Raw genomic sequence first — 27,659 nt, 5'->3', positions numbered from 1 at the left:
CCACCTAGTGCATGGGTAGGCAAACTAAGGCCTGGGGACCAGATCTGGCTCAGCTGCCTTCTGGATCTGGCCCGCGGACGGGCCAGGGAATCGCCAGGGATCTGATCGTTTGGGCTATGCCAGCGTGCACATTCAGCGGCCCTCCCTCCCTCCCTCCCTCCTCGTGGCTTCTCCCTGCACTGTCTAGAGCAGAGAGGAAGGGCACTGGGCTTTGTTGGTGACAGCAGCAGCGTTAGCGCTTGAGTGGCCGCCATTGTAAGCGGACTCATTTCGGGCTTTGTTGCTGCTGGTCCCTCTCCAGAGCCCTTTCACACGCCGCTCATTGTCCTGCCGCCACCGCCAGCCCCTGCAAGACACAGGTAGGCAGCCACCATGGCTCGTCGAGTGCTGTGGAGAAGGGAGTGGAGAGTTGGGGGGGGAATGGCTTACTTGAGTACAGGGGTACCTGGGGTTACAGGCACTTCAGGTTACAGATGCTTCAGGTTACAGACTCCGCTCACCCAGAAATAGTACCTCGGGTTAAGAACTTTGCTTCAGGGTGAGAACAGAAATTGCGTGGCGGCAGCAGGAGGCCCCATTAGCTAAAGTGGTACCTCAGGTTAAAAACAGTTTCAGGTTAAGAACGGACCTCCAGAACGAATTAAGTTCTTAACCCGAGGTACCACTGCAGAATGTGTCCTTTTAAAATCCATCTCTGGGTTATTTGTGGGGCTTGCTTGGTGCTCTTGCATAGAAAGCTGTGTCCTTTTACTTAAAATCCATCTCTGGGTTATTTGTGGGAATTCGTTCATTAAAAAAAAAAAGTCCGGCCACCCCCCACAAGGTCTGAGGGAAAGTGGACCGGCCCCCTGCTGAAAAAGTTTGCCGATCCCTGATTCTAGTGCAACTGTCTGTTGTCTCCCGTATCTGTTCCTGGACATTCCATAATAACTGGGAATGCTGAGGAATTTTAACAGGGGAGCTTCCTAAGGGTCATCTTCTGAGTCGGGAGCTGCTCCTGGGTCAAGACGTGATCTATTTATTTATTTTTGAATTTGCATTTTATTTATTTGTTAACATTCTTAGATTTCATAGTTAAACATTGCCATATTACATTACAGGACTTACTATAATATAATTTCCAACATGTATACAAAAATTATATACACATTTTATATACCTAGAAAGAAAATGAAACAAAAAAAAAAAGAACAACGAGAAAAGACAAAAACAAAATTTCCCCCAAAATCATATGCATATCAAAACACTAGACTTCCTGTCTTTCCCGTTGTATATTCCTTTTTTTTACAAATGAATGTACTCTTATTATTGTATATTTCTTTACATATTATCTAATACATTCCTATATCAATATGTGCTCTTAGTCTTATTTCTCAACTCAGTCTCTCTCCAACGTCAATCAAATGCTAGCATAGATAGCGAACCTTTACTGTATTTTTGAACATATGTGTCAGGGGCTCAGGAGCAGAGGCACAGGAAAGGGAGGAAATAGAGAGCGAGGGGGAGGAATCCGTGTTGCGAAATCGATCTGCCGAGCTTGATCGATGAGCCGTGACCTCTGATTACTTTACGATCGTTAATCAGCAGTTTATAACGGGTCCGGCACACTTCTTCAAAAGCTGCGCCACTGTTGCTCCCTTCAGGTCACAGCTTAGCAGAGTAGAAACACAGCAGTGTAAAACAGTCTTACTTCCTTCAAGCAAGCATACACAGACGGCTCCGTCTATTTACAGCTCTTTATTGAAACATTTCAGCCATCACTGCTGGCAGCCATTGCAAACATGTCTCTCTCTCTCAGACACACAGAGAGAACTGAACGTAACTCCTCCCAGCTCCTCCCAGCTTCGAAAGCTGATGTCAGAATGTTGTGGCATCATGGGAAAAACTTAACCTGTTAAGTTCCAAATCCCACACCCCCCTTTGCCGCACATTCTGACAAGACCCTTTTGAGTTCAACACCTTTCCCTTTGCCTTGTGCCTCTTTCCAGCATTTTTCCCAGGCACCTGTTGAACCCCTTCAACACTCTCAGAATCACACTGTGCGAAACCTATCCACGCACTTGTGGCCTGATATCTTTCAGGTGGAACACCCTTTGTTGTGCGACTGGACCTTCTAGGCACAAACTCAGATGTTACTTCTGACTCACCGCCACCAGAAGGTGTGTCCTCAGCATCACGGGATTCCCCCTCTGACTTAAAGCGTTTTCGAATCCTCTCCATTACACTCACAGGAGAACTAGGCTCGCTTTTGGGTGCTCTCTTAACATCTTGTGGAGAAGCTACCGAAACCTCATCCTGCTCCTGACTTTGCTCCTGACTTTGGTCAGTGACCTGATCGTCATCATCGGATTCTGAACCCTGATCCTGGACCTGGTCCTCATCACTGGGATCAGCCTCTGCTTCCCTTTCCTCCTCAGAATCAGACAGACATTCTGAGAGCAGATCACGCTGGACAGCAGTTTTTGACCTTTTATCCTGCTCATAGAACTCAGCGTGTTTACTGATCAGCACCTTACTCTGATCACCTGATGGATATGCAAACCTCCATGCACGTGCTGCTGGCTCATACCCGCAGAAGATCATTTTCTGGAACTTGGATCCATCTGGCCCCTGCAAAGCAGTAGGTACCGGCACAGACGCACTTGCACCAAACATTCGCAAAAAATGAATCTGGGGTTTCCTGCCATGCAACAACCCAAAAGGTGTGTCACCTACCAGTGAATTGTAGGTACGATTCCAGGTGAAGCCCACATACTTGATTGCCTCCAGCCAAAACCTTGGAGGTAACCCAGCATCTGCCAGCATCACCTGTGCAGCCTGAACCAGAGCCTCACTTCTCAGCTCTGCCACCCCTCTCTGATTGGGTGAAGTCACTGTGTGACGTATCCCTTTCTTGTGAAAGAATTTCTGCAAAGCAGACCCTGTAAATTGAGCTCCTCTATCACTGGTGACTGCTTGCACTCTGGTGGAAAACCTTTGTTCCACCCCCTCAATCCATCCTTTGATCAGCTGTGCTGCATCATCTTTGGATTTGAGACCATGGGTCCAAGTGTTCTGCGTAAAATTATCCTGCACCGTCAGGAGAAACCTTGCACCTCCCAGACTTGCTTCCCTTACAGGACCCCACAAATCTATGTGGACCAGTTCAAAAGGTTTTGCGGTTACCCTCTTCACTTTTGGATAACTGCATCCTTTTACCTTTGCCAGCCTGCAGGTTTCACAACTTACAGCATATCCACATTCTGTAATTTTACAACCTTTGGAAACCTCAGGCAGCACCTGCAGTTCTTCTAGAGAACCATGAGCTGTTTTTGTATGCCACGCATGAGCACATGTCTCGTGGTTGTTGATTTTTGCACGTAAAGCCTGTGCTTTCCCAACCTTCCCCTCACCCTCCAGAGGTGTTTTAAGAACAAAGAGATCATTTTGCCCCTTTTTAACCTTGGCAAATATCCTCCCTCCTTTGGAGATTGTGCAGACAGCATCTTCGAAACAAACCTTAAACCCCTTTTTCAACAAATAAGGCACAGATAAAAGACAGTGGTGCATCCCAGGAACGGTACAAAAGTCCAACTTCTCCTGTAAAATAGAAACATACATTTTGCCAGTATTAGTTACATTCTTTTTCTGTCCATTTGCAAAAAGTACAGTTTTCCCAGCCGGAATTGCCTTGCAATTCCACATCTCGACAGCAGGGGTATCTGGAATCAAATTGCAATTTGCTGCAGAGTCGATTACAAAACAAAGCTCTGAGCCTGTCCCACAGCTGGTTGAGCTGTCCCCAGACAAAGCCAGACTAGCTGCGAGTTGATAAGAATCCTCACGCTGTTTACCACGTCCTTCCCTTGCGTTCCCACGCTGGCCTCCTCTTCCAGACTGGTTACCATGGAAACCCGACTGATTCCCATGAAAAGTGTCCTTGAAACATTCCTGTGCAGCTGCCCTCGCTCTTTGTGGGCAGTCTCTTTTGAAATGGCTGTTGGACCCACACGTATAGCACCGACGAGTGGAAAAAGCCTGAACAGAGCTCTCATCTGGCCTGCCCCCCCCTTGCTTCCGGTGGAGCTGCCTGCGCCAGACTTGCCCTCCCTTAGGCGTCTCTCCTGTTCGTCAGTCAAGCGTCCCGTGACGTACGCCAGAGTCAAATCCTGCGGACTCATAGACTCCAAAGTTAGACATAGATTGTCATAACTTTTGTCCAGAGAGCTGAGCAAAATATAAACCTTCAGCTCATCTGTGAAGTTAACCTGCAACAGCCGCAGCTCATTAAACACAGAGAGCATCTCTGTAACATGCTGTCTTATGTCCCCACCTGGACGCAGCTTCATCTCAAACAAACGCCTGGTGGTGTGGATTTTTGCACCAGCCGTGGTCCTGTGGTGCACTCTTTCCAAAGCAGTATAAGCTTCATGCGCAGTGTCCAAACCCTCCACATGGGGCAACTGTGAGCCCTCCAAACTGAGCACTATAGCTCCCAGGGCTTTCTGATTTTTTCTCTGCGAGGCATGCGCATTTGCAATGTCTGCAGCCGAAGCTCCGGCGGCTGGTGGAGGCAGTGGAGGCCCTAAGACCGCCTCCCACAGACCCTTGGCTACCAGCCAGGCCTTCAGCTTTCGACTCCATTCCGCCCAATTCTTGCCGTTCAATTTTTCAAAAGGCACGGAGAATGAAACATGGCCGTCCGCCATCTTTTCCCGTTCTCCCAAGGGGCCCCAAGCTTACTTACAATCAGTTTCAGCTTCTCTGGCTCTCCCTTCTTCGTGGAGAAACGATTTTCCAGCTGCTCTTAGCTTTTAGCTCTCTCAGCAGCTTCTTTGCCTCTTAGACGCAGGCAATTACTCATTTTGCTCTCCGGCATCCAGTCAGCTCCCGTTCCTCAGAACGCCTACTTCAAAGCATTCCTGAAACTCACAGCGACTGTTTTACGGGCGTTGGCTGACCCCCCATAACCTGTTGCGAAATCGATCTGCCGAGCTTGATCGATGAGCCGTGACCTCTGATTACTTTACGATCGTCAATCAGCAGTTTATAACGGGTCCGGCACACTTCTTCAAAAGCTGCGCCACTGTTGCTCCCTTCAGGTCACGGCTTAGCAGAGTAGAAACACAGCAGTGTAAAACAGTCTTACTTCCTTCAAGCAAGCATACACAGACGGCTCCGTCTATTTACAGCTCTTTATTGAAACATTTCAGCCATCACTGCTGGCAGCCATTGCAAACATGTCTCTCTCTCTCAGACACACAGAGAGAACTGAACGTAACTCCTCCCAGCTCCTCCCAGCTTCGAAAGCTGATGTCAGAATGTTGTGGCATCATGGGAAAAACTTAACCTGTTAAGTTCCAAATCCCACAATCCGAAGGAAATGTTAGCGATGACAGCGGTCCGAGGTCTCTGAGTCTCTCCAGCGAATCGGAGGATTCACAGAAAGGGGCTCCCATGGTCAGAGCAAGGGGGTTGCCTAGGGGGACACCCCAGGAAGAAGGGGCCAGAGGGGACTCAGAGAGCAGCAGTTGGAAATCAGGACCAGCTTCTCCACCAGAGTGCAGTAGGGGGGAGGAGTCCCAGGTATTGGGATCAGGCGGCTCACCGCCAGCGGGAGGACATGAGTCAGGATTGGCCACGCCTCCATCGGAGAGCGAGGAAACGGTCAAAAGGAAGGTCGGAGACTGGGCGCGCGCGCCAAGTTCAAATGTACAAGAGGGCGGCGCAGTTGGCAGCCCGGATAGGGAGCCAGGTCCTAAAGCCCGCCGAAAGGAGGGAGAGCAGTCAGGGGGGTCAGCATCAGAAGAGTCCAGGAAGGAAGGGACCCCGGGGGGTAGAAGGACCCAGAGGAGAAAGGAGAGACGGAAGAGGTGGAGTAAGGTTAGAGTCTTAAACTGGTGTACAGGGGGTGGAGATTCAGATGGAGCTTCGCCGGTCTAGCTTCTAGACGTAGAGCTGCGCGCTGCGGCTTGAAAATGGAAACTGTATTTCAATAAAGACTTTTGTACATTACTACCGGCTAGCGTTGGTCCTCTGTGAGCTGGGACCTGGAGGCAGTTCTGACAATATGTTTTATATCTATCCCACTTTTCCATAAATTTTTGTTCTGAATGGCCTCTCAGGGTATTTGTCAACTGCGCCATTTCAGCAAATTCTTGTAGCTTGTAATGCCAGTCCGTTATTGTCGGGGCTTCTTGTTCCTTTCACCCCTTGGCCACCAAAGTCCGAGCTGCGGCCGTTGCATAGAAGAACACCTCCCTAAAGGCCTTGGGGATGGGGTCAGGACGCGATCTAAGGTGACTCTCCCACCAGTGGTGTAGCATAGGTTGCCCCGGGCGGGCAAGGCAAATATTGTGCCCCCGGTTAGGCAATAGTGATGGGGGAAGGGTCTTCCCAGCAGAGAGAAGCTGGGGAGGGGCTAGCAGCAGCGGCCACTTATTTTATTATTATTTATTTCATGAAATTTTTACACCGCTTGATTGCTGTTGTATTTTTTTTCAAAAAACCCTCAAAGCAGTTTATTTTTCTTTTGAAATTTTGCACACCCCCACCCCCCAATTTTGCTCCTGGGGCAACAGCCCCTCTGGGCCGCGCCCCCCCCCATGCTATGCCAATGTCTACCACCATGCAAATATCTGAGGGTAAAGAGGGGTTTTTTTTACAGTGGATCTGCAAATGCATGTTTAGATTAAAAATTGGGAAAAGATTGAAGACTCCTGCCAGAGACAAAGCTCAGGTGGGACCTGCAACAACGACAAAAAGCTGTTGGTTTGTAGGATGTGCAGCGCTGCTGAGTTCTTGTCCTCTTTGGGCTCTGGCCTAACCAGCCAGAACTGGATCCACCGAGATTTCTCCAATTCAGAGTTTTTTCCTGGGTGGGTGAGCTGAGCTTGCCTCCCCATGTTCCTTCCTGACATGCTGTGGCTTTATCTCGCCAATGAAAGGAGCTAACTTAGAAGTAATTCAGGCTGGACCTAAACATGGAGAGAAAGCCGTGTGTGTGTGTGTGTGTGTGTGAGAGAGAGAGAGAGAGAGAGAGAGGAGAGGAGAAGGGGAGGGGAAGGAGAAGGAGAGGGTGTGCTGGGCCTGGGAGTAACCCGAGCGACGCGGTCCAGGTCTGGTCCCGAATCCAAGGGTTCCACGAGGAGGCAGGCAGGCAAGACACGAGGCAGGAAACCAGGCAAGGACAGGTACAGGATTTCAGGCAGGTTCTAACAAACAGCAACGTTGCTCCCGCAACCTGGGGCAGGGTCCGACAGCCTTTTATCTCTGTCGGGGTAATGGCCGGTCCTGATCCCCTGGCGACTCACCTCCCTGTCTCGCCCGACGGTGAGCACTCCTCCTGCGAGTACTCAGGTCTCTCCTTCTCTCAGACCTGAGTCTCTGCAGCTCGGGAGACGTCGGTGGGTTACCAGACCCAGGGGCCGCCTCAGCCTCCACTGACCAAGCCGGTAGTGGAGCAGCTGTAAGTGATGGCCCGGCTGAAGGCAACGAGGTCATCCCCGCATCTGGAGCCAGGGCAGGCTCAGGCCCCTGACTCGGCCCAGCTGGTGTTTGATGCAGGGGAACCTGTGCAGACTGGGACTCTTCAGGACCAGGCCCCAGACTTGGTTCAGATGATGCCTGAGGCAAAGGATCTGGTGCAGACTGAGTCTCCTCTGGTTCCGAGTCCGAGTCCCAGGCCATCGGAGAAGGAGAAGGAGAGGGAGAGGAGGAGGAGAAGGAGAAGGGAGGAAGAGAAAGGGGAGAAGAAGAAGGAGGAAGAGAAGGAGTTTCTTTTCCAAGCAGAGGGGCCCAGATGGGTGTTTGTTTGTCAAGACCTTGAAATCTTTGGCCTGTAGCCACCCAGCACTGCTCTGAGTTTGTAGGTTCCCCCTGGCATCCTCGATGGTTATTGCAGAAGATTAGCTAACATGCCTCATCAGCCTATCCAGCGCTTCTGGCAAGCAGCCGTTGGGGTGAGGAAAAACAACAAGGACGAGTCTGTGGAGGAGAAACCTGTCCTAATTAGACATCCGAGCTGCATCTTGGAAACCTGTTGTTCTCAAGAGTCGCCTGATGGAGGCTGTCTGGACAAGGGAGAACACTCCTGCACCAAGGGGTGGGGCAGGGGCTGATGGCTTGTTTAAAAGTTGACGTGCCATAGAGAAAGTGTATTAGAGAAAATCTTCCTTCCGATCTCATAACACTAGAACTCCAGTGAAGGTGAATGTTGGAAGATTGTTGTTGTTTAGTCATTTAGTTCTGTCCTACTCTTCCTGACCCCATGGACCAGAGCACGCCAGGCACTCCTGTCTTCCACTGCCTCCCGCAGTTTGGTCAAACTCATGCTGGTAGCTTCAAGAACACTGTCCAACCATCTCGTCCTGTGTCATCTCCTTGTGCCCCCCATCTTTCCCAACATCAGGGTCTTCTCCAGGGAGTCTTCTCTTCTCATGAGGTGGCCTCAGCTTCAGGATCTGTCCTTCCAGTGAGCACTCAGGGCTGATTTCCTTCAGAATGGAGAGGTTTGATCTTCTTGCAGTCCATGGGACTCTCCAGAGTCTCCTCCAGCACCATAATTCAAAAGCATCCATTCTTCAGCGATCAGCCTTCTTTATGGTCCAGCTCTCACTTCCATACATCACTACTGGGAAAACCATAGCTTTAACTCTACGGACCTTTGTCGGCAAGATGATGTCTCTGCTTTTTAAGATGCTGTCTAGGTTTGTCATTGCTTTTCTCCCAAGAAGCAGGGGTCTTTTAATTTCTTGGCTGCTGTCACCATCTGCAGTGATCATGGAGCCCAAGAAAGTAAAATCTCTCACTGTTGGAAGATTAAGGACAGACAAAAGGAAGGACTTTTTAAGATATGAAGTTCTTTTTAAGATATGAAGCTTCCCTAAATGTCGCCACCTTTCCTCACAAGGGAGTTGATCCAGCCCCTGGATCACTGTTTCCCTAGAATCATAGAGTTGGAAGGGACATCTAGTCCAATCCCCTACAATGCAGGAATCTCAACCCACGACAGAGGGCTAGCCAACCCCTAAAATTGTGTTCAGTGTCCCAAGTGCGGTCACCCCATAGATATGTATAATGGCAGTATAATTTTCAGACTGCCATGTGTGTCGTGTGGGTGTTCATAAGCACCGTATTTCTCAACATGGGGTTGGGGAGGGAACCCTGACAAATGTCTTGGATTTTCTGTTTTCTGGACTACCTCTGGAAAGGATGAAGCTGTCACTCAGGGATAAGATAACAGACAGAAAAACACAGCTCGTCTGGTGGATTAGTTAATCAGATCTCCAGTCCCCCCCCCCCAAAGGAGGGGGGGAGGCTGGGTGGTCTGAGACTTTGCCAGGAATTGTAAAGAGTTTTGAGTCTGACTTCCAGCCAGCGGTGGAAATTTGTACGGCGGCTTGAATGTTCACACACACTCTGGACAGCTGGTGTCTGCATTTGACATTCCACGAAATCTGGGTTGATATCCAAAAGCTGACAGTTTGGCGTGTGACACTGTTGAGCATTGGAGAGCATTTAAGAGCTGCGGTGTTTAGCAGCTGAGAACGTTTAACCGGTGACATGCCTGATTTGTGACAGACAGCAAAATAGGGACAAAAATTCAGAAGCGCAGGGTGCCTTCACGAAATTCACAGCCACTCTCCTCCCACAGCCACGGCCCCTTCTGAAATTACCCAACCATCAAAGATTAAACAATCGTCTTATCATTATGCTCCAATAATAATTGGGGGGAAAGTACTGGGGGGGGGGAGTTGTCTATAAATGTAACAAACAAGGAGCTCAGAATGTCCCAGGTTCCATTCCTGGTGTTTTAGGTAGGGCTGGGGAAAACCTCTGTCTGAAGATCACAGGCCGGTTTACAACATTGAACAGTCCTCTTTTATCCAGCTCTTTATTCCAAACCATGGATTCTTGTTTTATTTCTCTCATATATATATATATATATATATATATATATATATATATATATATATGTTGTTGTTTTTTAGTCTTTTAGTCGTGTCCGACTCTTCGTGACCCCCTGGACCAGAGCACGATAGGCACGTCTGTCCTCCACTGCCTCCCGCAGTTTGATCAAATTCATGCTGGTAGCTTCAAGAACACCATCCAACCATCTCGTCCTCTGTCGTCCCCTTCTCCTTCTGCCCTCCATCTTTCCCAGCATCAGTGTCTTCTCCAGGGAGTCTTCTCTTCTCATGAGGTGGCCAAAGTACTGGAGCCTCAGTTTCACGATCTCTCCTTCCAGTGAGCACTCAGGGCTGATTTCCTTAAGAATGGATGTGTTTGATCTTCTTGCAGTCCATGGGACTCTCAAGTGTCTCCTCCAGCACCATAATTCGAAAGCATCAATTCTTCGGCGATCAGCCTTCTTTATGGTCCAGCTCTCACTTCCATATATATATATACATATATATATTCCATATACACACACACACACACACACACACACATATACACATATATACACATATATACATATATATATTCCATATATATATATATACACACACACACATATATATATACATACATTTTTATTAGTTTTAACATATTAATCATTCATACAACAAAACGTCTCATCTTATACAATAATTTTTGGACGCCAACACCTCTGATGATTTTCCATTCTTATCACTTATTATGCATTTCTTAATTTCATATTACCTTTAATTATCTTTAACTAACAATCCTCCTCATTATCTTTTTTGCAATATTTCAAATAATTCACCTTACAAAACCTCTTGCAAACCTACTAGCATTATCTGTTCATCACAATTACTTTTCAAGTAGTCTGTAAATTTACTCCAGTCTTCTGAGAATCTCTGGTCCCGCAGGTTTCGAATTCTTCCTGTTAGTTTATCTAATTCTGCCTAGTCCATCATTTTCGTCCTCCGTTCTTCTTTCGTCGGTAATTCTTCTTGCTTCCAATTTTGTGCCAATAATATTCTTGCTGCCGTCATTGCATACAAAAATAACTTACAATCCTTTCTGTTTATCATCTCCTACAATGCCAAGTAAAAAATGCTTCTGGTTTCTTAATAAATGTATATTTCAACATTTTTTCCATCTCATTATATATCATTTCCCAGAGGTTTTTTTCACTTTTTTACATTCCCACCACATGTGATAAAATGTTCCTCGACGCCACTTGCCCGGAGGAGGAGGGCAGAGAGGCGAGGAAAATGCAACATGGCCCAGCAGCTGCAGCAGTAGCGGCGGCGGCAGGGCTGTGAGGAGGGGCTGCCTGGCGCGCCCTCTGCGGCCCTGACGCGCGGGGACCGCGGCGAGCGCTGAGAGCCGCTGCCAGCTCGTCGGTTCCACAAGACATGGGGCTCTGCTACAGCGAGCGCGGCCCCCCCATGTTGCGCCCGGTGCGGCCGCCCCCCCTGCACCCCCCACGCTACACCACTGCTTGAGGGGGCCGAAGACACCTTGGCCCATAGAATTGGCACCAGTGCCCATGTCTGAAACCAGGGAGAGCCTGGTGTTGGCATTAGAAAGCTAGATGGACTAAGGATTCCTGTGTTTCAATATCTGGTGCAGCTCATATCCATTCCACTTTCACCCAATGCACTTCTGTTTTCTAGGTCCGTGCGCTGCTGGGGTGGTGGGTCTCACTATGCCACGCTACTGTCTCTTTGGGGACACGGTGAATACAGCTTCGCGGATAGAGTCCACCGGGTTGCGTAAGTCTTCTTGGTGTTGTTGGTTTTTTTTTAGCAAATGCTGGCTTGGCCACAAGCACAGTGATACCTTGGTTCTCAAACTTAATCTTTTTCTGGACGTCCGTTCCAAAACCAAAGCGTTCCAAAGCCAAGGCGTGCTTTCCCATAGGAAGCAATGCAAAATGGATTAATCCGTTCCAACCTTTTAAAAGCAACCCCTAAAACAGCAATTTAGCATGAATGTTACTATCTAACGAGACCATTGCTCCTTAAAATGAAAGTATAATCAATGTAAAAGGTAAAGGTACCCCTGCCCGTACGGGCCAGTCTTGACAGACTCTAGGGTTGTGCGCCCATCTCACTTAAGAGGCCGGGGGCCAGCGCTGTCTGGAGACACTTCCGGGTCACATGGCCGTTTACCTTCCCGCCAGTAAGCGGTCCCTATTTATCTACTTGCACCTGGGGGTGCTTTCGAACTGCTAGGTTGGCAGGCGCTGGGACCGAGCAACGGGAGCGCACCCCGCCGCGGGGATTCGAACCGCCGACCTTTCGATCGGCAAGCCCTAGGCGCTTTTACCCACAGCGCCACCCGCGTCCCATAATCAATGTACTGTACTATAAAATAAATAAAACAGTATTGTAGATGATGATGATGATAATTTCTTACCCGCACTAATGATAGTCATTGTTTGGCTGGGGGGAGGGAGGCTTTTATCCATTCCCGCGGTCACACAATCAGTCAGTCAATCAATCAATCAATCAATCAATCAATCAGCAACTGAACTGGGATCCACACAGTCACAAAAACAAATTAACTGAAAAAGCCTCAAAACAAAAGACGCAAAATAAATAGCAAAAACAAAAGCACCAAATATAAGCTCCAAATATCACCTCAGAACACTGCATTCGGAAACGGAAGGCTTGAATTACAACGGGGGGGGGGGGTGCAAATTAGCAGCGCAACAGGAAACACAGGGGGACTCAAAACGGAGTACATTCAACTTCCCAAAAAAAGTTTGAAAACCAGAACACCTACTTCCGGTTTTGCAGCATTTGGGTTCTAAGTTGTTCATGAAGTAAGCTGTTCGAAAACCGAGGTGCCACTGTACTGAAAACGTTCTCATGCAAGGCCTTTTGAATGGATTAGTTTTTGTTACAATCGACTATTGATTTGCGAGTAGGAACCACTCCCACTACTGAAACTTATATTGGCCTGAGTTCTTGGTTTGCTTTTTTCTTGGTATAGATGGACCATTGGCCTGATCTCGCAGGCTCTCTTTGTGTTCTTATGTACAATTGAGGTAGATCACTCCGGGAGAATCGAAAAACGTTCCCAGTGAGCTGCAATAATTAGCTGTGGGGGCATGTGTGTAGTTTAACTGCTTTAGAATGTTTTGAATATTTTCATTGTATTGTAATTGTATTGTTCTCTGGCTGTTGGCCAATCTAGGCTCCTTGGGGAGGAAGTTGGGGAAACAAAGTGATTAAACCAATGCATAAAAACGATGTTAAAACCAATTTTTAAAACACATTTCAACCCAAAGGCCTGTCTGAATGATTGAATAAGCAGCTCTTCCTGCCAGTGGAACGTCCTCAGAGATAGATTAGGCCTCTCTTGGATGGGGAAAGACCTACATAAATCAATGGTGGAACACCTGCTTTTCTGCAGAAGGCCCCAGATTCCTTCCCTGGCAACCCCAGGAAGTGATGAGAAAGTTTCCACACCCAAAATCCTAGAGAGCCTCTGCCGGTCAGTGCAGGCAGCAGTGAGAGAGATAGAGCAATGGTCTGACTCAGTAAATGGCAGCTTCCGAAGTTCCTACCAATTCCTGCTCCACCTCTATTGGTGCTTTTTGAAAATAGGCACCAACGGCAGGGCCGGCCCAAGCCATTTGGCCGCTTGAGGCAAAACAAGATGGCGTCCCTGCCTCCTCCGTCACCAGCTGAGGTGACACAACCAGGACTCACCAGCTCCCTACTGAGATGCTGTCAGTCGTTTTGCACTCTGCACATGCTCAGAAACACTGGGCCCATAACCTGTCAGTGTTTGTAAAAAAAAAAAAGGGTTCTGACCTCCCTTTGTCTCCTCAGCCTGGTCCTCAGACCCTTGTCAGCATAAAAGAATCCACAAGAATATCCTTGCAGAGCACTTTCTGCTTTTATTCTTAAAAGTCTTTGTGCAAAAGCGACTGACCAACTATACACACATCAACACAACCAGCTTTCACTAACCAACCAACCAACCAACCAACCCAACAAACAAACTAACATTTCTCACTCTATATATACAACCCGGTGCAGGCCGCTGACTCATGCTGACCCTGCTTTTTAAGCATTAAAGAAACAGCGGCCATTTTAGCCGTGACACTGCCACCCAAGGCGACTGCCTCAGCGAGGCTGAAGGGTGGGCCAGTCCCGACAGGTAGACTCTGACTCTTGGAAACGTGACAAAGATCTGAAGTTGAAACTTTTCTTCCTTTCCCCCTTTTCTTAAAAAAAATAAAAATGGCAGCGTACAGAATCCACATCAGCCGAAACACCATGAAAACCCTGAAGAGCCTAAATGAAGGTTATAAAGTAGAATTCAGGGGAAAGACGGAGCTGAAGGTAAGGAATCTGATCTGGACGGAGACATCTGTCTGGAAGGCTCTTGTCTCCTGGCCAACCTTCTTGCTTTGCCAAAGACAACATTTTCGCTTTCAGGGGAGTGATAGAGCAACAAGGGGCCAAAGCTCAGTGACGGAACATATGCTTGGCATGTGGAAGGTCTCAGGTTCAGCCCCCAGGCAGGGCTGCACATGTTCACTGCCCAACACCCTGGAGAGATGCTTCCAGTCAGTGTAGGCCATGGGTAGGCAAACTAAGGCCCAGGGGCCAGATGCAGCCCAATCGCCTTCTAAATCCGGCCCGCGGACAGTCATCGTGTTTTTATATGAGTAGAATGTGTGCTTTTATTTAAAATGCATCTGGGTTATTTGTGGGGCATAGGAATTTGTTCATTCCCCCCCCCCCAAAAAAAATATATAGTCTGAGGGACAGTGGACCAGCCCCCTGCTGAAAAAGTTTGCTGACCCCTGGTGTAGGCTGACTCTAGACCATCGCTGTCAACCTTCCTGTTTTTTTGCAAGAAATTCCCGCTGTGGGTTAAACCACAGAGCCTAGGACTTGCCAATCAAAAGGGCGGCGGTTCGAATCCCCGCGACGGGGTGAGCTCCCGTTTCTCGCTCCCTGCTCCTGCCAACCTAGCAGTTCAAAAGCATGTCAAAGTGCAAGTAGATAAATAGGTACCGCTCCAGCGGGAAGGTAAATGGCATTTCCGTGCGCTGCTCTGGTTCGCCAGAAGCGTCTTAGTCCTGCTGGCCACATGACCCGGAAGCTGTACACCAGCTCCTTGGCCAATAAAGCGAGATGAGCGCCGCAACCCCAGAGTCGGTCACAACTGGACCTAATGATCAGGGGTCCCTTTACCTTTATCCTTATTCCAGCGCCGTTTCCCGCTGCTTCCCACTGCTATCCCGGATTGTTAGATATCCTGTAGACTGTCCCCGGGGCAGGGGAGGCTGCTGATCCCTTATTTTCAAATCTGAAAGTTGACAGCTATGCTCTAGACTGATTCTGTTAGAAGGCAGTTTCCTTTGTTCATCTGCACAAACACCAACCATCAAAAATAGAGAATGGCCACAGGTTGCAGACAGGACATCTGCTGTGAATGCAGAAGGTTCATTTCATTTTAGGAAATTCGCTCCAAAAATAAACACTTCTGACATGGGTTGCCATACGCCCGGGTTTCCCCAGACATTTTTACCGATTTTCGGAAATTCCGCCCAGGCACTATTTCCGAGAGATAAATCTCGGATAAGTCTGGGAAATTCTGGACGTATGGAACCCCAGGCAATAGGACCGAGGAGGTCTCAGGTTCAATCTCCAGCATCTCCTGTTAGATCAGCAGTTCTCAACCTGTGGGTCCCCAGATGTTGCTGGATAATAATAATAATAATAATAATAATAATAATAATAATAATAATAATTTATTTGTACCCCACCCATCTGGCTGGGTTTCCCCAGTCACTCTGGGCGGCTTCCACAGAGACCAAAAATACACTAAAATGTCACACATTAAAAACTTCCCTGAACAGGGCTGCCTTCAGATGTCTTCTAAAAGTCAGGTAGTTGTTTATCTCCTTGACATCTGGTGGGAGGCCGTTCTACAGGGCGGGTGCCACTACCGAGAAGGCCCTCTGCCTGGTTCCCTGTAACCTCACTTCTTGCAATGAAGGAACCGCCTGAAGGCCCTCAGCGCTGGACCTCAGTGTCCGGGCTGAACGATGGGGGTGGAGACGCTCCTTCAGGTCTACTGGGCTGAGGCCGTTTAGGGCTTTCAAGGTCAGCACCAACACTTTGAATTGTGCTTGGAAATGTACTGGGAGCCAATGTAGGACTACAACTCCCATCATCCCTGAGCTCTGGTCTTGCCACCTAGGGGTGATGATAGTTGTAGTTCGACAACATCTGGGGACTCACAGGTTGAGAAAGGCTGTGTTAGATGGCCTTAGGAAGCAGATGATGGGGAAGAGCTTTGTTGCAGAACCAGGAGGAGCTTCTGCCAGCCAGAGGAGGCAACACTCAGCTTGGTGGACCGAAAGGTCCCTGGACTGGTAGAGATCAGCTTTAATATAATAATAACAATAATAATTTATTATTTATACCCCGCCCATCTGGCTAAGTTTCCCCAGCCACTCTGGGCAGCTCCCAGTCAAGTGTTAAAAACAGTACAGCGTTAAATATTAAAAACTTCCCTAAGCAGGCCTGCCTTCAGATGTCTTTTAAAGATAGGATAGCTGCTTATTTCCTTCACATCTGAAGGGAGGGTGTTCCACAGGGTGGGTGCCACTACCGAGAAGGCCCTCAGTCTGGTTCCCTGTAACCTCACTTCTCTCAATGAGGGAACCGCCTGAAGGCCCTCAGTGCTGGACTTCAGTGTCCGGGCTGAACGATGGGGGTGGAGATGCTCCTTCAGGTATACAGGACCGAGGCCGTTTAGGGCTTGAAAGTTCAGCACCAACACTTTTAATTGTGCTCGGAAACGTCCTGGGAGCCAATGCAGATCTCTCAGAGATCTTTAAATGAGATGTAAGGAGAAGGAGGGGAAACTAGATCTTAGTCCAAGACATCTGCAGGTCACCAGGTGGAGGAAAGGCTGTTCAGCATGAAGTGTACAAGTGGAACGACTTCCACTCGGGATGGAGGAGGAATTCAATTCAGTTTGCATTTGAAGACCAACCTATGGAATATTTTGATTGCCGAAATGATACCTGAACCAAAACACAGCCGTTCTTTGAAATTCACACTTCTCCGAATTTTGCAAAGCAGTTCTCCAGCCAGATAATGTGTGCAAAAATGCACATGCCAGCGTGCTGTATTGTTTTTAATATTCAGTTGGAAGCCGCCCAGAGTGGCGGGGGAAAGCCAGTCAGATGGGCGGGGTATAAATAATAAATTATTATTTTAAAAATGCATCTAATAGTGAACATAACGTATAATATGGGGAAATGGCTTTGCAAAAACGGGTCTCTTGGGCCAAATTGCACAGAAACGTATTTATGCCAGGGGAAATTTGCACTAAAAGGTTGATGAATTTTCACGATGGCTTAAAAAATTATGCAAACGGATGTAGAAATGGGGATCTGAAAGAAAGTGAAATTGATGGGCTTGTCCCTTCCTATGCACCACACAGGGACCTGGGTGGCACTGTGGATTAAACCACATAGCCTAGGACTTGCCAATCAGAAGGTCGGCAGTTCGAATCCCCGTGATGGGGTGAGCTCCCATTGCTCGGTCCCTGCTCCTGCCAACCTAGCAGTTCGAAAGCACGTCAAAGTGCAAGTAGATAAATAGGTACCACTCCAGCGGGAAGGTAAACAGCGTTTGCGTGCGCTGCTCTGGTTCGCCAGAAGTGCCTTAGTCATGCTGGCCACATGACCCGGAAGCTGTATGCCGGCTCCCTCGGCCAATAAAGCAAGATAAGTGCCGCAACCCCAGAGTCGGCCACGACTGGACCTAATGGTCAGTGGTCCCTTTACCTTTACCTTTTATGCACCACACAAGGTGCCCTCTTCCTCCTCCTCCTTCTGCACTTCTCCAAATCTGATCTGGAGGGTTCGGGAACCCCCAGGGCAGATCTGCAGATTTTGGGGGTTCCCGGGTGTACAGGGGGACTGGGGGAAATTCTGTCGCACATGCAGGTTTTGTTGTGCTTGTGCAGTTACTTTGCTGGGCCCAACACATCTGCACTTCCCAGTTGGAAAACTTGAGGTTATTATTTGCAAAATTGCGCTGACCTTTTCAGTGAGTTTTGATGGTCTCCCTTTTCCATGCTTATAGGGCAAAGGGTTAGAAGAAACCTATTGGCTGGTAGGAAAGAAGGGCTTCACCAAACCATTACCACGTCCTCCTGAAGTGAAACCAGGGTGAGTACAGTTGTGGGCTTTAAGAACAACAACAACAACAACACACTCACACACACACACACACACACAAATACACAGTGGTACCTCGGGTTACAGACACTTCAGGTTACATACGCTTCAGGTTACAGCCTCCGCTAACACAGAAATAGTACCTCAGGTTAAGAACTTTGCTTCAGGATGAGAACAGAAATCGCGCAGCAGCGGCATGGTGGCAGCAGGAGGTCCCATTAGCTAAAGTGGTACCTCAGGTTAAGAACGGACCTCCGGGTGGCTCAAAACAGAATATTAAAAATACAATAAAACATCAAACATTAAAAACTTCCCTAAACAGGGCTGCCTTCAGATGTCTTCTAAAAGTCAGGTAGTTGTTTATCTCTTTGACATCTGATGGGAGGGCATTCCACAGGGTGGGCACCACTATCGAGAAGGCCTTCTGCCTGGTTCCCTGTAACCTCACTTCTTGCAATAAAGGAACCGCCAGAAGGCCCTCAGCGCTGTACCTCAGTTTCTGGGCTGGAAAATGGGGGTGGAGATGCTCCTTCAGGTCTACTGGGCCAAGGCTGTTTAAGGCTTTGAAGGTCAGCACCAACACTCTGAATTGTGCTCGGATACGTACTGGGAGCCAATGTAGGTCTTTCAAGACCGGTGTTATGTGGTCTCAGCGGCCGCTCCCAGTCACCTGTCTAGCTGCTGCATTCTCGAATAGTTGTAGTTTCCGGGTCACCTTCAAAGGTAGCCCTGGAATGAGCGAAATATTTATTTATTATTTATTAACATTTATACATTGTAAACAAACAAACAAACAAACAAACAAACAAAACCCCTCAAAGTGCTTAACAAAAAGAGAAAACTGTGGGTGACACCCTCTCTTCCTGATCAGGGAGCCACCAAAAAGTGTGCGGACACCACATACGTCACTTTTCCAAGGAATGTGGGCAAAAGTCAGATCCCTTAGAATGAATCTGAGCCTTGAGAAGCCCATAGAGCCGCAAGAGGAAGTAGGGAAGAGCGTCGTTCTTCCAACTTCCTCCTTCAGCTCTACGTACCGTATTTTTCACTCCATAAGACGCACCTGACCATAAGACGCTCCTAGTTTTTAGAGGAGGAAAGGGGGAAAGCCCCGGTTTTTTGAGGATCAGCTCACAATTATGCAGCTTCTTTTGCAAAGGGGAAAAAGCCTCATTTTTTGAGGATCAGCTCAAAGTTGTTGAGGTTACTTTGCAAAGGGAAAGAATCCTGTTTTTATGGGGTTCAACTCACAGTTCTGCAGCTTCCATAGGAAAGGAAAGGGAGCCCTTTCTACTGTTTCCAGACAGATAAACTAATCAGCCAGTCACATGTCGGTGGGGAAACAAACAGCCTCCATTGCAGAACATTCAAAAATGGAGGCCTGGCCAAGGGGCCGGGGCCGGAAAGGGAGCCAGCGATTGACCACACATTCACTCCATAAGACGCACAGACATTTCCCCTTACTTTTTAGGAGGGAAAAAGTGTGTCTTATGGAGCGAAAAATACGGTACTTTCCCAGAGAGTGAAAGCTCATTACTACAGGGTGGTATGTGGCCGCCATTGGCCCCGCCATACGCCATGTTGGCAACCCTTGGATGAAACAGCTCATAAACCTTCCAAAATAAAGCACATAAATTCCTGTTATCTGGGGACAAGGAAGTTCCGACTGTTGAGTGTGCAAGCAGGTTTTTATACTAGGGCGGGTTGTTCTGGGCATGGGGAGCGAATGGGCTTTAGTTCGGCAAAGTCCTTATCGCCCACCGCCCCCCACCAGAGAGGTGGTTTCCTATTTGCCGCTCATCTTTTGCAGCCAGCCGTGGCAGGACACAGTGACTCAAGAAATCAAAGCCGCCTTGAGGGATTCCAAGAGAAAGTCCACTAGCAAGCCCAGCAAACAGTCCTGAAGAGATAGAAGGCAAAGAAGAACTGCGGGAAAATAGCGAACAACCATGCGCTAAATTCTGTTTCTTTTAAAGCCGTGGCTGATCGCCACGATCCGGGCCACCACCTCTGTGCCTGCTTCAGTTTGGCTGCTGAGAAAGGTCTGGATGGAACCAGCATGGAAATCTGTGTGCAGGATTCTAGCCCCGTGGCAATATTTAGGATTCCTGGGCTGGGGAAATAATGCGGTTTTAGTTGTGATTCCGGCATTGCAGGAGTTTGAGCTAGATGACCCTAGTGGCATCGCATAGGGGTCCAGGGTCCCATCCCACGTCTTGCAAAGCATTGCAGCAAATCAGTCGGAATGCTTGGAAGGGCTCCTGTCTGCCCTGTTGCTTCCTCCTCATCTCAGCTTCCCAGCCCATGCTGGTAGGGCAGCGTGAGGAGGACGCAACAGGCATTCCCCCTTGGATCCCAGCCTCGCCCTCTTCATGCCTCTTTGGGTGGGTCCTGGGAGACCAGCAGGGAGGGGAGCTTGTTGTGGCAGGAGAGGGAGACACCCTCGCTTCTTCACCAACCTGACTCCTCTCTCCCTCTTGGCCTCCCTCCACCCACTAGCCTACTTCACCTTCTGCCTCTGATTCTGGACTACTGTCTGTCACCGACTCTCCCAGCTCACTTTGCCCTGTTGCACCTCCACCTTCCGACACCTCCTGTTCCTAGTCTGCTCCCTCTTCTCCTTCTGACCACTCGTTGCAATCCCATCATCTGGCTCTGAGCCTTCTTCCCTTGGTGGTTCTCCAGCTGGTTCCTCCCACCATTCCTCTGCGTCCAACCAGTCCATAACATCCTTCCACGTAGAAACAATAACTTGTCAGGGAAAGATCACGGACCCATGTTTAGCACCTCAGTGAGAACGAGATCTCTGTGTTCTGCCTGTAGTCCTTTTAGGGGGGGGGGGGAGAGATTTGAACATGCAGCTACCATAGCTCTGCACCATCTTCTCCCAGCCAGGTGGACTGAGCACTGTGAATCTGAAAGCTAAGACCAGGAAGAGAGGAGAAGAAGAGGAGGGGCCAAAATTGTGCAATATGTGCCACAGTGCTGTATTTCTGCAATTTGGGGGATGCAGTGCTGCATTATGGCAGGTGCCGGAGGAGAAATCATCCCTGCCAACCTGTCTGATCCAGACATATCTCCGTGACTGTGAGATCTATAAACGTTCTTTCTGGAAAACCTTAATAATGGGGCATTATTTGTAGAGCAGTATCACTTTTAGAGGAAAATACGAAAGATAATAGAAGGCTTGATGTCTGCCTTAAGAAGCTTTATAAGGTATTTAACCATGTAGAATGGCAGGTGCTGATCTGTTGAACATACACAGTAGTAGCCTTGCATTAGGTCAGGGTATTTACCCATCTAATTCAGTTATCATCATCATCATAAATTATTATTTGTACCCCACCCATCTGGCTGGATTTCCCCAGCCACTCTGGGCGGCTTCCAACAAAGATTAAAAATACATTAACATGTCACACATTAAAAACTTCCCTGAACAGGGCTGCCTTCAGATGTCTTCTAAATGTTAGGTAGTTGTTTATCTCTTTGACATCTGATGGGAGGGCGTTCCACAGGGCGGGCACCACCACCGAGAAGGCCCTCTGCCTGGTTCCATGTAGCTTTGCTTCTTGCAGTGAGGGAACTGCCAGAAGGCCCTTGGAGCTGGACCTCAGTGTCTGGGCAGAACGATGGGAGTAGAGACTCTCCTTCAGTCATGTCTATTTTGACAAGCAATGGCCGGCTGGGATCTTTGGCACAGTCCCTGCGGCCCACCTGCTACCTGATCCTTCTGATGGGCGATGCCAGGGATTGGACCTGGGAACGTCTGCAAGCTGAGCCTAAACCCTGAGCTATGGTCCCAGCCCTCAGGTGAAGACAAATTTCCTTTGGGGAAGACCTATAGCTCAGTGGTGGAACACCTGGCAGATTGCCCCAGGTTCAGTTCCTGGTGTCTCAAGTTAAGGACTCCATCTGAAACCTTGGAGAACGGAAGACAGGCTAGACAGATCAGTGGCCTAGCTTGGGATAAGACAACTTCCTACATCCCTGTATTTCTGTGTGTTCACATCCTGCTCTAATAAAATGAATGTGTTAAAATACTTGACGGTTTTTGACGTTCTTTGACACCGTTTGAGTGACTGGTTTGCCATCTTGCAATCAACGTGTGACATCTTTACAGGATTTTGTGTCCTGCCTCCTGCGTTGACCTGTTCAGCATCTGGGAGAAGCTACTGAGAATGAAAAGATTCCCGTTAAGTATCAGGCCAATGGCCCATCCTGGATCAGGCAATGGCCCATCCTCTCCATCTACAGCCTAGGACCCTCATACCTATGGGACCACCTCTCCTGGTATGCCCCGAGGAGGACCTTAAGGTCCATAAATAACAACACTTTGTAGGTCCCAAGCCTCAAGGAGGTTAGATTGGTCTCAACTAGGGCCAGGGCCTTTTCAGCATTGGCCCCGACTTGGTGGAATGCTCTGTCACAAGAGACCAGGGCCCTAAGGCATTTGACATCCTTCCACAGGGCCTGCAAGACAGAGCTGTTCCGCCTGGCCTTCGGCTTGGACTGACTCCTTATATGGGATTTGGTATATAAATTTTCCCTTGGCTTTTTTGCTGGCCCATGTAGAACCAGCATGGATAGCTGGCTCGGGTGGATATCTGAGGTTTCCTCCATTTATGGTCTTGATTTATGGGCTACAACTAAAATGAGGCTGCATTTTAAGCCGTATTTTAAGCCGTACTTTAATTAACTGTTTTTTTTTTCCTATTACGTTTTATTGTGGTTTATATTCGGTGTTAGCCGCCCTGAGCTGGGGACCGGGACGGCGCGGTATAAATAAAATGTTGTTGTTGTTGTTGTTGTTGTTGTTGTTGTTGTTGTTGTTGTTGTTGTTGTTGTTATCTCTGAATTTGGGTGGGTCTCCAGCCATTTTTGGACTACAACTCCCATCATCCTTAGCAGTGGCCAGGGACGATGGGAATTGTAGTCCAAAGTTTGGAAAACACCCATCTACCTGAACATAGCAAAAGAAGTCACATCTCTTTCCACTAGGGGGCAGGCACGAAGCGCTTCTTAAAATCCACATTAAATCTGTGTGTGTCTGTGCGCGAGAGCACATGTAGACAAGGCTCACATTTGTGACTTCCGAACGGGTGGAAACGGCCCGGCTGCCAAATCTTTTCCTTTTTAGATCCTCCCCTCCGCCCCCTCCAACTTTTCTCATCCCCCATCACATCCCTTGCTAACTTTGCCTGCTGAGTAACGCAGGCTGAACCCTTTTTTAAAAAACCCTATTTAGAAATTCTTTACATTTCTCGGGGATGAGAAACGTCTTTCCAAGCTGTAAAACATCTGGAAGGCAAACGCCATACGGACAGCGAAGTCTGGGAGACTGGGCTGCTCTCGGCTGAATCGTAATCCGCTGGGGACCAGGCCATCAGCTCATTTGCAGTTGGCATATATATATCTCATTGAGTCAAGGCAGATCCAGACACCCAGTTATGTACGTTGCCAACCAATCTCTGCTTCTCTCTCAGCTGCATCCGAGTTCGATTTCAGCTCATTTATTCATCCATCAATTGGTCTTTTATTGGCTTGCTTTCAGCCAGACTCGTTTTACTGTAATGGACGCTTGATTTGAAGAAGGGGAAAAACCCTGGCTGATCAATTTGTATTCATTAATTCTTCATATTAAGACCATCAGCAAATTAAAAAACAACAACCCCAGAGCTGATTGATTGTATCAGTTTGAATCCATCCATCTGCATGAAATAACTCCTAAGAGAACAACCCCCCTGCTTGGTGTTTGATGATACTCACATCACAATTTAGGAGACACGCATTGCCTCTTCTAAAAAGGAGGTTACCGTATGCAGGGTGGTTTTTTTGGGAGGGGGGTTGTGTGTGTGCCAAATGTATTGCAAATAATTAAAATGGCTGTTTTTTAAAAAATATAAATACAGTGGTACCTCTGGTTGCGAACGGGATCCGTTCCAGAGGCCCGTTCGCAACATGAAAAGAGCGCAACCCGCAGCGGTGCGTTTGCACATGCGTGGGTCATGATTCCCCGCTTCTGCGCATGTGCGTGGTGTCATTTTGCACATCTGCGCATGCGCGAGTCGCGAAATCCGGAAGTAACCCTTTCCGGTACCTACGGGTCGCTGCGGGACGTAACCTGAAAGAACGTAACATGAAGCGGACGTAACCAGAGGTACCACTGTAATAATAATCTCCTTGCTGATTCGGCAGGGAGGCTTTCCTCAATTGAAATATTTCATTATATTGGAGGATGCGATCCTGTGCCCATTGGCCAAGGAAGAAGCCCCACTGAACTAACTGGGATAATTCCTGAGGTGAAATGTTTCAAGTTGCAGCACAAATGCTATAACTCTGATTGCCGCTTACATTTTATTCCTCTGATCTGCACAGGAAGCTATTTAAGAGCTACTAGTGTATTGCTTGTTAATTTATAGGATTTGGCTTCCAGACCTTTTCTGCACACCTTCCAGTTTGTCAATATCCTTCTTAAATTGTGGTGCCCAGAACTGGACACAGCGTTGCAGGTGCTGTCTCACCAAGGCAGAACAGAGGGGTAACTATTACTTCCTCTGAATAATAAACTGGATTTAAATAGAACATTGGGTCCCGAAGTAAACATAGGTCTTCCCAGTAAACAAAGGACCTGGATCTTTACACATAAGCACATAAATAAATGGAGGAGCCATTGTTAGGTGCTGGGAATTGTACATCTGAACTTTCGCACAAGACTGTGGTGCAAAGATTTCTTGCTGGGACTGCAGAAGGAAACATCTGGGTTAAGAACACAGGGAGAATTGCAGGGTGCATGGCTTTTAAAAGGAAGGTGTGATGGTCTGAAGTGTGCCAAGAATATGGTTTGGAGTCTGTCCACAGCAGAGTTCACTGAGGAGGACAGAAGAACAGAAGCTGAAGGGTCAGGCAGAGGATATCGTCCAGGCAGAGGTCAGAGGTCAGGACTCTGAGACGGAGCGAAGACTTAGAAGACCGAAGCTGCAAGCCCTGCAAACAATAAAAAATAAAAAATGGTCATGCAAAGTAAGGACCCCATTGGTTGGAAAACTCCACAAACTGCAGAGTTGCTTCGGGCATTGAAATGAATCGGTGGTGTTCACGAAAAAGAATTTGTGTCTTGGGTTAGGACTCGGTTCGCCTCTGAAGCTCACTTAGGCCAGCTACTCTGTGTGTGGGGGGGGGGTCAGCCTAGCCTTCCTCACAGGGTCGTTGTGACAATAAGCTCATCTCCCTATTTACATTGATCTCCTTTGGGGGGAAATATGGGATATAAATGGAATAGTGAATAAGAAGAAAATGACTGGGCTTACAAAAAAACAGTCGGCATAACAATACCAGCACAAAAGGCATTCAAAAACAATGCCCAAAGGATCAGCTTTCTTTCTTTCTTTCTTTCTTTCTTTCTTTCTTTCTTTCTTTCTTTCTTTCTTTCTTTCTTTTATTAACATATAAAACACATACATATACAGTGGCACCTCGGGTTACATACGCTTCAGGTTACATACGCTTCAGGTTACAGACTCCGCTAACCCAGAAAGAGTACCTCGGGTTAAGAACTTTGCTTCAGGATGAGACCAGAAATCGTGCAGCGGTGGCATGGCAGCAGCAGGAGGCCCCATTAGCTAAAGTAGTGCTTCAGGTTAAGAACTGTTTCAGGTTAAGAACGGACCACCAGAACTTAATGGATAGAATAGTCACATTTGTGTCCGGGTTTTTACTTCTTGAAATATGGCAGCCATAGCATATCCCAGTAGCTATTTGGCAGCCAGTGATGTTCCTCCAGCATAGGTGTGATATTTGCCCATCCAAGTACTCCATTCAGCAACTTGGCTGCAGCATCCGGACCAACCCCAGGTTGCTGTTGCCTTTGACTGGACTTAACCATCCAGGGGTCCTTTACCTTTACCTGCTTCTGAGTACCAGTTGCTGGAGACTACTGCCCTAGAAATATGCTAGGAAAATGGAAAGCTGCCATAACAGAGTTGGACCCTTGGTCCACCTAGCTAAGCTCTTCAGGGAATGCTTGGATTTTGAGTCCTGCAACATGAGGAGCAGGGATATAATTCAAGATGGAGCGTACCTTGCTGTTGGCTTAAGGTCAAACCCTTAGCGACCTCTAGGATAATCCAGGAACAGGGGTTGACGCTGGTACAAAAATGGTATTATATACCAGTAAGGTTATATCATATTACAAAATCTGGAAGTAAGAATTGCTGGAGGAAATGTGGAGTGATGGGAACGTACAGTCATATGTGGTGGGATTGTCCATTAGTTAATGAATTTTGGAAACAGATTGGTATAGAAATATTGGGCATTGTGGGAAGGAACGTGGAAATAACTAAATTAATGGTTCTTATTACCCTGAGTAGTACTGAGTTAAAAACAAAAGAGGAATGCAAATGGGTAAAATTGATGGTAATTGCAGCCAGGTTATAGCGAGTAATTGGAAAAATGCAGAAGAGCTAGGGGTGAACCAATGGAGGAAAAAACTGAATAATATTATAATTTTAGAATACCTGTGAAGCTACATAGAATGAAAGGGTTTAAGGTCAGTGAGAAAGAGGATTGGTTTGAGAAGATACTGAATTATTTGAGTAGGTTTGAACAATTTGGGGCAATTAAAATGTTAAAAGTTAAATAAATCTTGTGGAAAGAGGAGTGTTAAGGTGTATAGAAGTGTACATATGGCTAATTTGAATATGTTATTATTGAATATTATTGAATATCTATATTATTGAATATGTACCGTATTTTTCGCTGTATAGGACGCACTTTTCCCCCTCCAAAAATGAAGGGGAAATGTGTGTGCGTCCTATGGAGCGAATGCAGGCTTTCGCTGAAGCCTTCCACAAGCCTTCGGAGAGCGGCAGGAGTTCCCGCCGGGCTCCCAAGGCTTGTGGATAGTAGCCTGAAGCCTGAAGCCCGGGGAGCGCAGCGGAGCGTGCCCTGGGCTTCGGGCAGCTCTCCGCAAGCCATGGGAGCCCGGCGGGAAGTCGTGCAGGTCTCCCACGGCTTGCGGAGAGCTGCCTGCATCCCGAATCCCGGGGAGCGCAGCCCGGATGGATCCCGCTTGCTGTCTTGGCTTCTTTGCTCTTTGGGGCTGGGGGGGGATATATTTTTTTCCTTTATTTCCCCCCCCCAAAAAACTAGGTGCGCTCTAGGGTCTGGTGCGCCCGATAGAGCGAAAAATACGGTATATTATTGAATATTGTATACCCAATGTATCAGCCACCAGGGGGGTTTCACTGTTTGTGTTTTGGTGATTGGTAAAAAAATAAAAGTTAAAAAACAAAACAAGAAACCTTAGCGCATTGCAGGAGGGCCATGCTCAGTGGTAGAGCATCTCGTAAGAGCATAAGAGCAATCTGCTGAATCAGGCCAATGGCCCATGCAGCCCAGCACCCTGTTCTTGTAGAGGCCAACCAGATGTCTGCGCGAAACCCACCAGCAGGAACCAGGCACAAAAGCCCTTTCCCCTTCTGTGGTTTCCAGTAACTGGCGTTCAGAAGCATGGCTGCTTCTAAGTATGGAGGCAGGG

General features: G+C 47.9%; 1 protein-coding gene across 1 annotated transcript in view; it reads left to right on the top strand.

Moving 5' to 3' along the window:
* LOC114595437 (retinal guanylyl cyclase 2) overlaps positions 1-20,133 on the top strand; it is a 69,914-nt gene extending 49,781 nt beyond the window's left edge. Inside the window, exons 17-20 of the mRNA XM_077926774.1 lie at positions 11,571-11,669; positions 14,161-14,255; positions 18,030-18,115; positions 19,935-20,133. Of these exons, the coding sequence (XP_077782900.1) occupies positions 11,571-11,669; positions 14,161-14,255; positions 18,030-18,115; positions 19,935-20,028 (374 nt within the window). The 3' untranslated portion in view covers positions 20,029-20,133. The remainder of the gene's footprint in view (positions 1-11,570; positions 11,670-14,160; positions 14,256-18,029; positions 18,116-19,934) is intronic.
* The last annotated feature ends 7,526 nt before the right edge of the window (positions 20,134-27,659 follow it).

Source organism: Podarcis muralis, chromosome 4 (genome assembly GCF_964188315.1).
Source record: "Podarcis muralis chromosome 4, rPodMur119.hap1.1, whole genome shotgun sequence".
Lineage (NCBI taxonomy): Eukaryota > Metazoa > Chordata > Lepidosauria > Squamata > Lacertidae > Podarcis > Podarcis muralis.
This window is presented reverse-complemented; position numbering and strand designations above follow the sequence as displayed.